Source organism: Bombus flavifrons, chromosome 15 (assembly GCF_040668555.2).
Source record: "Bombus flavifrons isolate JBK064 chromosome 15, iyBomFlav1_principal, whole genome shotgun sequence".
NCBI lineage: Eukaryota > Metazoa > Arthropoda > Insecta > Hymenoptera > Apidae > Bombus > Bombus flavifrons.
Genome location: NC_138456.1, coordinates 11,583,060 through 11,595,172, shown reverse-complemented (window position 1 = coordinate 11,595,172; position 12,113 = coordinate 11,583,060). Strand labels below are relative to the sequence as shown.

At 36.5% G+C, this 12,113-nt stretch overlaps 3 protein-coding genes across 7 annotated transcripts in view; 1 reads left to right on the top strand and 2 right to left on the bottom strand.

The window, feature by feature from the left end:
- The first annotated feature begins 4 nt into the window (after window positions 1–4).
- On the top strand, window positions 5–4,562 carry LOC138187444 (uncharacterized). The gene is made up of 2 exons (XM_069128239.1): window positions 5–1,105; window positions 1,630–4,562. Exons 1-2 carry the CDS (start codon window positions 877–879, stop codon window positions 1,764–1,766), a joined length of 366 nt encoding a protein of 121 aa, XP_068984340.1. The 5' UTR covers window positions 5–876; the 3' UTR covers window positions 1,767–4,562.
- LOC138187780 (uncharacterized) lies at window positions 3,603–4,136 on the bottom strand (the record flags this gene model as incomplete). The annotated part of the gene is made up of 1 exon (XM_069128914.1): window positions 3,603–4,136. A coding segment is annotated over one exon (534 nt), but the record flags the coding sequence as incomplete, so codon positions are not given.
- The window catches only part of LOC138187427 (potassium channel subfamily K member 18), a 32,892-nt gene continuing 24,889 nt past the window's right edge, over window positions 4,111–12,113 (bottom strand). For 3 of the 5 annotated variants that reach the window (XM_069128202.1, XM_069128201.1, XM_069128200.1), the window contains 4 exons: window positions 7,565–7,985; window positions 6,909–7,266; window positions 6,116–6,507; window positions 4,706–5,534 (listed from right to left, as the gene is read on the bottom strand). In XM_069128202.1, the coding sequence (XP_068984303.1) occupies window positions 4,929–5,534; window positions 6,116–6,507; window positions 6,909–7,266; window positions 7,565–7,822 (1,614 nt within the window). In that variant the 5' untranslated portion in view covers window positions 7,823–7,985 and the 3' untranslated portion in view covers window positions 4,706–4,928. Of the gene's footprint in view, window positions 4,250–4,705; window positions 5,535–6,115; window positions 6,508–6,908; window positions 7,267–7,564; window positions 7,986–8,698; window positions 8,715–12,113 lie in introns of those variants that run through there. The other 2 variants (XM_069128204.1, XM_069128203.1) reach the window with 2 other exon arrangements.

Sequence of the window (12,113 nt, the reverse complement as noted above, 5' to 3'; positions counted from 1 at the left end):
AATTTTTTAATAATTGTCATTATAATTATGCATTTATTTTGATCTGTATTATTGAATTTTATTAATTTTTACATTTTTAACATATTATAGTAACCATAAACGTTACGGTCTTTATATTATAAACGTGTTCTATCAATGTTAATAGACATATAAAAAGTAAAATGATATATAGTTTTTGACGCCAATTTTAAAAAATTTACTATTAGAAACATTGGTTTCGATAATACAATTCTTCAAGAATATAAAAAGTGCCAATCAGTTGTTGTGCGACTTCCAAAAATTGTAGAAATTAAGGTCTGCGAAAATTGCTTTTCAGTTGTTAAATAGCTTTACAGAATGATAAAAACTACATTTTCACAAAGCTTCAATTTTTCATTCTCAAAATATGTTTGGCAAAATATAGGCGCCTCTTGCATTTTAGATCTAAAATAAGTTTAATGTTTATATTAATTTATTTCATTTTATACTATTGTAGGTATATTTATAACATAATAATATATTGATTTCTTGTTCAAAGTAATGAATCCGCTCGTCTGATTGAAATCGATTTCGATAGAAATCTTCTTCGTTTAAATTTTTCATCCGTTCGCGCTCTCATATCTAATCGAGAGTTGTAGTTGATTCGATAATCGATTTGTACGAAACATTCAGCTTTTGAACCGATTCAGTGCTATAAAAAGGACGTTCAAGTGTATTTCGGCAATGACTTCTTTCTTCGGCTAAATTAACAAGAATATGGTTCACGATATTGTTTCGCAAACACAAAACGGTGTTTTAAAAACGAAACGCGTCTAAGAAGATTGCTATTATTTTGAGAAAGTAAAGGGTTAGACCGAAGATTTTCAAGACTTTTGTTGATGAAATTTTGAATCGAAGATGAGCTGCGATTTGCTACCAGAATGGCTGAATCTTTTCTTGGACGACGTAGAAACTACTTTATGTCTACCGATATTGATCATCATGGTTCTTTGTACCGTTCAATTTATAATTAATCACGCTATGGACATTGGACTCACCTTTTATCAAAATGTAATGCAGAAGTCGGATGAAGACGCAGGAGAAGCTGGAAAAGAAAAGGGCGAAGATTTAATGAGCAAGATCAGAGGTTTTACTTTCGTATTTTTCTTAGACCTGGAAATATTTTTTTTGGAGTGACATTACACAGGGTGCTTAGTAATCACGCTATTTGGTAATTAGTTAATATCATGTATACTAAACGAATGTATATTCAAACTCAATTTTACTCAAAAACGAAACATTGTATGAAGACATTTTATTCTGTATTTACGATTTATTTCTTTACGTAAATTTACTACCTTACCGATTGTATCATGGCTACTGAGATACACCGTGCAAATTATTTGAATATTATTTTCTATAAAATAATAATGATGTAATATTAATATATATATATATATATATATATATAGTAATATATAGTAATATATACAGTAATATATATAGTAATATAGTAATATATATAGTAATATATATAGTAATATATAGTAATATATACAGTAATATATATAGTAATATAGTAATATATATAGTAATATATATATATATATATATATATATAATTGTGTATGTATATTAAATATTAATATAACATAATTACTTCTCTTGTAGGGTTTTTATGTGACATTTCTTGCGGCTTTAATAATTCTGATTCGAAACCGGATGATTACCCAGCAGCATCGTTGTTTAGGTCAAACTCACAAGAAGAGGAATGGGATTATTGCGAGGAAGACGACGAAGATAAGTGACAAATATGCATCGCAGGAAGAATTACGAGCTTAATCGATAAGTGCTACAGTAAAACTTTTATAAGCATGCATCCTAAAAACGTTGATTTCGAAGTGGTACTATATTAAACTCAATTAACGATATATGAAAACTAATATGATGAAATTAATAATAAAGAGGAAACGAGAATGGATCAGAATTACAGAAAGTAATTTTTATTACTTGTTCTTAACTTTACTTTGGATTACTTGTTTTTAATTTAGAGATTCTATCATTTTATAAAAAATAAAACTTCTCAGTTACATGTAAACGAAGAAACGCGGTATTTTTTTTATACTGTGTAGAAATGCTTACTGTTTCCTTTATTAACATTTTATTACGTAGAATTATTGATAACCTGTCAGTTCAAGGGTTCAAAACTACAAAAAACCAAGTCCAAGTTGTGATTGTTCGATACTTTTACTTTGTCTCTCTTTAATGAAAATTTAGTGAATGTCAAGAAAGAAACACGCGTACAAACAGCGTATTTGAACACTCGTTGAGCCTCGATCCAGCTTGTCGATCTAGGGACATATTTCTCAGCATAGCGATTCGCACGGAAAATTTATCTGCAAGACTGTGTTTGGTTCAGTACGATACCGATGATGTACCTTTGAAACATTTCATTCTCTTTTTCTCATTTTCCATGATAAATTTCACCGTTCAACCACTCACTTATATGATAGTTTTATTCATACACTTGCTTATTCGACTTTGTATTAAAATTAAGCGGTGTTCGAAGTTCGATTAAAATGAGTCTCTTAAAAGTTATACTAGGACAGACTGTCTCGTAACTGAGCACGTCTTTTTTTTCTATATTTTATATTCATTTGTCTTTTTGTAACAATATTAATTGAACCGCCTGTCAGGCATATTTTTTAAGGCTGTGTCTTTCTTTCGTTTTCCGCATTACCTCTTTCTCCTACGTCTTTTAAAGGATAAATAAAATATTGTAACAAATATAAAATTATGAAATGTCTGTCGAAATTATATATATTATTTAATTAATTATATAACTATTTATTTATGAATAATTAGTTAACTTTTGTTAAATTTCAGTTTTTTCGTACGAATAATTTATTTTCGATTGTCTTTCACGTGGTTATTTAGGAAAGAAAAGAAATGTTCTTTGGGAGAAAGAGACGATGCAGCGGAGTATGTACATTTCGATAATTCACACAACTTGTACGAATAAAATTCGCCCGTCTCGAGTAACCTAGCAACGATAATGATAAGAAGAAGAATATCAGCAGCGATAAGAATATTAAATAGTATTATAGTAACAGTAGTTATAATGTAAATGGTAGAAATCTAATGTCTTTCGTGATGGCGAATAACCCTAAAAAACCTCAGAATTCGCGGATTTTCGTTTCAGACACCTTCGTTGTTCGAAGATCGTGTCTTGGAGCCTGTAAATCCGTACGCGAGCATTTCACTCATGTTTCTAAGATTTTTCTCTAAAAAATGTTCTCACTTTATGCTCTTCGTACTCTTTTCCTTTTCTCACAAAATACGACGAAACGGTACAATTATAATCATTTACGAATGTCCTGTCTCTCCAATCAGTTTTATTTCTCTAGATCACACAGGAGAAACATACATATTCCTAGATACATAATTTTTTCCTAATTTTAAATTGCCCCTTCCCTTCCTCATTGATCAACATTGCCCATGCATCTACATAATATCCAAAATAATTCCACTTTCATTTAATCCCCACCAGAAACCTAATTACCTTTTTCCCGGCACAATCGAAACACAGAACACTTCATCCAACTTAGATTTTTTTTTTCACAAAATCACCCATGATTGCAGCGTCACATGAAAACGTTCTCCAGCCCGGAAATATTCTTCCTGGTGGGCGTGGAGGTGGCACAGTTCACGCCCTCGTCTTCGAAGGTGACCATCTTCTCGCGACTTCTGGTCGCGGTTCCGGAACATTCTAATAATCTGGGCTGATTCAACGACGCTGAATTCGATGCGGAACCTATCGGCGGTGTTAGAGCCGAGGAGGGCCGTAAGACTGATGAAGGAGGCGGTGGTGGTACAGCCATGTCCGTGACCGCCGCTGCTGCCAGGTTGAACTCGCTCACGCTTCTAGGCACGAAGTACTCAAAATGTAGAGAACTCTCCTGCTGACGATGTTGATGATGCTGGTGATGATATTGCGTTGGAGACAAACAACTGCGTCTCAGAGACTGGGCGCGTTGAAATTGTTGAGTCGACGAGTTTCTGGATTCAGACGGCGTTTTCTTTCGTGGTAGAGAATGATGACCAGGCGATGGTTTTATGGCAGTGTTGGGCGTATGGGCCAGGAGTTTCCCATCCCCGGGACTCCTGGCCTGATGCTGTCAGGAGGTTGGCACCATGGACATGGCGATCGCTTCTTCTTCTTGTTCGGACAATCGCGAGTCACTGGTGCCTCCTCCGTCGTCCAGGTCGGCCTTGAGCCCAGGACCGGCACCTGATGAAGAATTAAAGGATTTTGTAACCTTTTGATTGCGATGGATAGAGAGTTTTCGATCTTTGGTTTGATTGAAATGGATTTTGATTTCATTTTGGCTTTTTTAAACGAAGGGGTTATGCAGAGTGGTCAAGATGCCTGATCGAAATCCCCGACGCGATTGGATCAGAACCGCTCTACGTGCAAACGATTGAGAGCTCGACTCATTTGTTCGTGATGCCTTTGACACTTTGAGCCTGGGTTCGGTTGGAAACGAAGCTTTCGCTGTTGGGGTGGAAAACTGGAGTTTCGATAAATGGCTGGCGAAGAGAAGGTAACTGCTTATATTATTAGACGATCTTTTTAATAATATTTTTGAAAATATCGAAAATCGTTGTAAGCTGTAAATATCTTAGAATCTCCCTTAGGACAATATAGTGGTATTTTTGAGAAGATTCAAGATCACAGTAAGCTATAAATTTCTGTGTAATTCTTTTACAGTGATAAACAGAAGTTGAAATATTTAAAATTCTTATGAGTCTTTCTCCATGTCTACCACGCCAGGAAACGTGATGGGATTAGACCTGACGATAACATCACTACTACCATATAAATAATGTTTTTCATAAACAGTATTATCTATATTCATACAATACTGCCACGCATAATATTACGATTAAGCCACTGTATAACACTATGTTTAATAATTGACTATAAATTCGCAGTTCTGTATATAGAAATAGTATGTTTCGTCGCCAGGCTCAAAGCGTTCAGGAAATTTAAAGCGTGGCCGGGTAAAATAGTTTCTCGCCCGGAACGATCTAGCGGTTCCCCGTCGAATGCCTGCATCAGGGATACCTGTACCACCGATAGGTCCGACCACCACCCCCGACGACATGCCGCAGGTTCTACCGAAGACCCTGACCACGCGTACCACCTCCTCCTGGACGAGGTTGAAGCACATGGCGATCAGGCCCATCCCGGCGAGTATGTAGAGCGAGCAGGCGCACAGGCTGAGTTCCTCCAGGGTGGCGGACGCGGCATTTCGTCCAACGGGCATCAGGTCGCCGAAACCGATCGTTCCGAGACTGGTGAAGCAGAAGTAGCCACCTTCCAAGAGACTCCAACCCTCCAGACGATTGAACATCACTGCGCCACCGCATATGTAGATCAGCATGATTACTAGACAGAGACTGATCGGTATCCTCACGGGATTCGTTTCCACTACGTAACCTGGCGACGAGTTCGTCGACAGGGACAGCGAGCACGGGTGAAAATGGCGTTTACTGTTTCCTGATGTCACGTCCTGGAAAAGATTAAAATGTTTTTTACCATATCTTATATGTTTTTATATTTTTTTATGACATTATATATGTGTGTTTAAAAAATGACGCAACTTCAACCAATTCCTCAGGAAAAGCTAGGAATTATATGGAATAGATTATACCGATTGGGATCAAATATTAGTTGTAACTTTTCAATACCTAGTTCTTGAAATCTTTTTTTGATGGTTTTGTTATTTGTGTTAGAAGAATGCTTGTGATTAAAATTTATTAGTGTGTCTGAAGATTTGAAAAGGTATAATGAAGACACATGGGATGTCTCATAGTTTTTCTCTATTTGATATAGCACTGGAGTCCCTCTATTCGTATTACTTTACATTCAGTTAAATTTAATTTGTTTGCTTTTTGTAATCAATTCCGTCGATCATACGTATATGTAATTTTTCTAATTTATTCTTATACTTTTGCTTGTTCCAGAAAAGTGGCTGATCATTCTACAAACAACATCTAGTGTCCTCACCGCAGGTGCAGGTTGGCCATATTTCCCCAATATACCGCTACTTTCTACTGTGAAATCATGTTTATCGAATGAAATATGTTATACCTGGAGCGCTGCGGTGGAGCTGGTGGTAGCATGAAGCAGTCCCTCGCTTCCACAGTCCAACAAGATGGCACTGCTGGTGCCTCTGGTTCCTAGATCGTCGCAGGAGCTTTCTCTGCTAGCTGAATAGTAATTTCCAGATTTCGAGTCGACATGGTTATCATATCTGTAGGTTTTGCTCATCATGCCACCTACAGGAGGTGGCGGTGGCGGCGGTTGTTGCTTCCTGGTGCAATTTCGAGGCCTGCACAATCTGCCATACAAACGACGGAAGCTCCTTGAGAGAACATCGCCCACCGTGCTTAAATAGACCAGCATTAAGGGAATTCCAGCCAGAGCGTACACTATTGTAATTAAACGACCCCAGACTGTGCGAGGCGCCACGCTACCGTATCCTGAAACGCCAATGGTAACGATTGTGTTACAATCGACTGTTATTGAGGGAACAACCGAGGATTGATTGAATATGAGAGCGTTTATTAGAATGTAATGGGTGCGTTCTCAGTCAATTCAAATTGTCACATAAATTGAAGCTTCCGACTAGGTGTTATGTTACCTTTGTAGCTCAATTTTTGTACAATTTATTGGTACGCTTGTTCTCTGTTTTATTTTTGTCAATTTTTTATCAGATTATGGATCATATTCCATGAGTATTAACCTGTTAACCTGGAGAAACAAGTTAACATTAATATATTTAAGTTATAAACTTTTAATTAATAATAAGTGGTATGTTACATGAAATATTATGTAATGATACTAATATGTTCTATATTTTGTAAATATTGGTAATCCTTACCAATAGTGGTGATCAGCGTCAGGGAATACAATAAACTGCCACTAAAGGTCCATTTTCTATGTGATCTTCTGTCCATGGAATGGTCCCTGGATCGAGAGGATGATCCCATCGGCTCGTACTGCGAGGAAGTTCTTCTGAGACCTCGTGCCAAGTTCTCTTGAAATTCGAACACTTCCCTGGCTGCTAATCGTGTCCAGTTTTCCTTGTACAACACGTTCAAGTCCTCTGTGATACTCCAGAGCCTTTCAACGGTGCGCGCTCTTAGTTCCATGGCCGCAGTGTCATCCTCGATACTGGGCACAACGTACGATCCTCCTCCGTTCTTGGAACCGGGAACGAGCAGGTCGTTCCCTGAATCCTGCCATGGAAAACAAATAGATTTTACACATATATATAATCCATACATATGGCCTTTCTGAAAGAAGAAAGTACAAAATCACTTAAGGATCACTAGGTTACAAATTAATTTTGGTTTGTTTTATGATGATTTATACACAAGATTTTTAGCAATTCTTTTCCTTTCCATTCTTTTCATTACGTATAGCGCTCCTTAACATAAAAACTTTATTTAATATGAGTACATCTATACAATTATGATACCAGACTTCTAAAGAGCTTTTGGACAAGATAATGTTACCAAAGAAGCGATGACCTACCGACTTGAGGCCACCTTCCAGCGCCATGAACGCGAACGCGCCCAACAGCGTGTAACCCAGCACGAGCACGCAGACACCCAGACTGGCCAATAATCCCGGTGTCTTGGTAGATGTTGCCGTACTGCAGCTACAACAACAGCACAGCAACTCCGCTCCCCGGACAGAAGCGTTGATCCTCAACGCGTCCGCGTTTGCGTTCGCGTTCCTCCCTGGACAGCATCTCGGCGCCCTCTGATAGTAGTCGCCTGTGCTCTGCATTATGTTTTAGCCACCGTCTGCACGCTGCTACCGGCAGCCTCCTCGTCGCCGCAGCTGCAGCTGCAGGTGCAGCGACCGACGCCGCAGCTGCAGCCGCAACCGGTCGCCTCCTATCGTTCCACTATCCTCCCTCGAGCCTCGTCCATTTGGTGCGCTGGCAAGCCTGTCGCAGAGATTACCCGTGATCCCATTAGATCTTGTCGCTTGCAACTATATCGCCCTAAGGCTCTGTGCAGACGAGGAATGCGACGTCTCGCGCCATTCCGATTTCATAGCGCTGACGCTACACAATTCGACAAGTTTCAATTTTTGATACAATCTGAGCATACAATCGAAAAGCTTCTGACTAGACTGCACACATATGTGAGTATAAAAGTTTATATTTTTATTAATATAATTAAAATATTGGAACGTAAATGGGAGATTGTTTTGTATACTAACTCTCAATTAATATCTTGGATTTTCAATCCTCGATAGGTCGTTAGTACAAAACTAAATTTATATAAAATTATTCAACGTTCGTTATTATTTGTGATCTAACGATATTATTGTTATAACTTGCATACATTATTCAGTTTGTTTTCTAAAATGCTTGTTACGTATATTTTAGAAAAGGAATTTTTGTTATCGAAATCATACAGGTAGAAAATTATAGAATCGGCTTTGACAAAACTGGTTTACGTGCTGACATTTTTTGTCGAGTGAAACTTTGCAAATTATTTGAATTTCGAGAATACTTTCCATTTCTCTGGAAAAGATAATATTCATATTACATAATCTAATATATAATATATGCAGATAATACGTAATTTTTGTAAAATTCCCACAATATCGTATGTCTCGTCTGCACCAAGTTTAATTGCTCCTTATTGGTACCTCTGGGAACGCGTGGGAGAGTGTACTTCTGGTATAGGTGTCGATGATGAGTGGTGACTATGGTCACGTGGCACTGGAGATGCGATCGGGTGACGAGTGTGAGCTCAGGAGGATGTGATTAGGTGTATGAGCGACGACGCTGCTGTGGTTAATTAAGGGGAATGTAGAGCTTGATTGGATCTTGGTGGATTTAGGTGGCGAGTATGTTTAGTGTGTTTAAGATATAACGGATGTGTTTGAATTTTGAGCGGCATATGAACATTAATTTGCATTTCAGGAATGTATTTTGAGAGTGTGACTTGATCTACGTTATGGAAGTTGGAAGAGTGATGTATGATTACGTCTAAAGTTTCAAGATGTTTTCTTGGAGGCAAGTATGTTTTCCATGATCTAATGTATCACCAAAGAGAATATATTTACATAGAAATATATTTAGATCTATCGTAAATTAGAGACGGGTTGTTTTAGTGGTATGCATTCGTACACGTAGGTTATACAACATTTCTGTTTGCTTACATTCTGTATTTGTTTGCTTACGTTCTTGGTTCAGTTGTTTACATTCTCCACTTGTTTATTTTTTCATTTAAGATTTTAAATCTTCCTGCTACATTTATTTCTTTGTACATATTTGTTGTTCTGGTATCACGTTAAGGATTCAGATTCTTGCAACATAAGAAGTCAGATTCTTGTAACAAGAGGTGGGAGATTTTTATGAAATCCTAGAAATTCCTCCATCGTGTATTTCGTTCGAGGAATCTTCGTTCGCCGAAACGACGTCGTTAGCTCTGAATAATAGATAACAAACTAAAATCCACGAATTCTTCGTGTAACGAGAACTTTTCTTTCTTTCTTCATTCGTAGAACCTCTATTAGAGATGATTGAAGTTCGACTTATTTATTTCAATAGCGACGAAGAATAGAATTTATTTTGCATAGTCAAATTAATATCCTTTACTCGTATGACATTTTCGATCAAAGAGTAATTTTTTGAAATGACAGTATTCTAAGCTGTTTTGTTTTTTAAATTCTGTGAATGCTGTGGAACACACGATGATTCCAAACTTTGTGTACACTAAATACATGTATATCTTTGGATTATGTTTGTAATATTACTTTATTGAAATATCATATTATGTTATTTCATATATAGTGTAATAACATGAATAATATGTATGTTATATTATATATAATATAATAATCCAATAAAATAGTGACACGAAGATAATCCAGAAGATATATGGGTTAGAAATGATTCGACAACGATCATGATCCGACGAAGTCATACGCCACATAAAAATCAGACTATTTCCTTCTATAAACAATAACAGTGTTGATAATCTCTGTTATATGGAACGTAAATTCCTATGATTTTCACGTCCTGAAAAGTTTGGAAAAAGCTTGACAAAAGGGTACCTGCAAGCGATACTTGGCCCGGTAAGAGAATCGGTTCGCGACCAGCTAGTTCCGTAATCGTATTTTTCAATTTCCTGCCGGGCCGCGACCCATTACGAGAAGTTAATAATCGGACTGCTCGATTTCCCGAAATAAATGTCCCCTTTTCACGCTTTCTGTCGGCCCTCCGCGAGGAGAGTCCGTTTACTGATAAAGCGATCGTTCCGTTGCGTGTATACAAGCAGAAATAGCTACGATCGAGCTTCCAACTAATGCATACTCATATGTATCACTTTTCATCTGTTTATACGGGTATTTACTTTCAAATAACTGATGTATATAGTTTATAATACCGGTCGTACTTGTTCAAACTATGGGACGTTCTAATTTTAACAGTAATGGGGTGGGTAGACGTACGAAGGGTTGATCCCTTTAGGGCGAAAGATAAATTTTTTGTTTGTTTCTGATGTTTCAGAGTTACAAAGTTGAGGGATGAAGTACATTTAGAATTAAATTAAATTAAAAGTTTTAGGTGTGTGTGTGTGGGTTTGTTTATTGTTATTGGAAATGATTTATTGTATTTATTCTGGCTGGCTATTGAGTGATAAAAATTTGTAATTGGAGAATTTTTTTGTTTTTAGAATGTGAATGATGCGGAGATATATTTTATATTTTCGTTCTTTTCAATGTGATTTCGTGAATGTGGTTTTCTTAAGAAAGATGGTACTTATTGGAGGTGGAAATTTAGCAGTAAATATAACTTAATAGTACCAAGCAAATATGGAAATTGAACACTTTTATACAGAATAAGAAATATTCCATATTTACTAAAAGCGAAAGAAAATTATTTTCATTCGTGTTAAAATTAAACGTTACTTATACATCAAAATATTGAGCGCGAAATGTTAAGTGTTACACACTATGTACGTGGACATGTATATTTAGTATTATTTTTACATTTTCAAATAATTGCGAGCGATACTGTATGTGATACAACTCCGTGTTGATATCACGGTGTGGACTACATGGTAAACTGTTCCGTTTTCTCTCTCTCTGTTCAACTGGTCGTCTCGTTGTCCCTCGACGAGCATTTGAATACCATCTATGTACTACATGTGTATCGCGCTTACGTATCTCTGTTTCGACTGGAGGACATACACGTGTTCCCAAGTAAATGAGTTTCTTTCTTCCTTTTTTTTTTTTTTACTCTTTAGATTCATGTACTGGTTGGCCAGTAATATTTAGTCTTTTTTTTATCAAAAATTAACTAATGAAAATTATAATAATGTACTGTAACTGTATGTATGTGATGTAATGTAACTGGATGTATAGTGCGGTAATTGAAGGTTCTGATCAAATTGAATAGAAAATTGGCATTTCACTACATTTTATGTACGTAGTCGAGTTTTGCAAGCGAACAAGAACGAAGTACACGAGACGCGTTGTCGAATTAACAATTTGAGATTGTACAAAGGAGACTGGAATTTAGTAGGATCAACTGGCTTGTAGTTAGCGTCTCTTTAAATAATCAGGCTTCCGACAAATAGAGTTTCCAGTGATCAACGCTCAGCAAGTTTAGAAGCAATCAGGCTTCTATCAATCAGTCTTTAGTTATCATCTCCTGAAGCAATCAGGCCTCCAGCGATCAGCTGCTGAATAATTACATATACTTTGACTAGGTTGTGACAATATTTGCTTGTAAAATATATCCTTCGTATTTGTATAATTTCTATTTTATCGTATTTCCTTATAGTTTTTAACGATGTGTGAATAATTCTTCGTGAAATTTCTCTAAACTGATTTTGATTTTTTAATCCTTTCAACCACTTACATAGTAACTGAACTATCTTCCTATTAAACGTAGTTATAGAGCTTAGTTCTGTTCAAACAGATTATATTTTTGGATCGAATAGGTTGTTCTTCCTTTTAATCATGTTACATTAAAGTACATTTTTTTAATCATTAAATAATATTGAAATGAGGAAATCAACAAAATTGTGCTTATCATATTTTTTCTCTGTAA

What these genes read in the sequence shown, in the direction of transcription:
- LOC138187444 (XM_069128239.1), top strand. Translation starts at nt 877, where the DNA reads ATGAGCTGCGATTTGCTACCAGAATGGCTGAATCTTTTCTTGGACGAC. An exon ending in TTTAATGAGCAAGATCAGAG is followed by an intron (nt 1,106 to 1,629) that starts GTTTTACTTTCG and finishes CTTCTCTTGTAG; the next exon opens with GGTTTTTATGTGACATTTCT.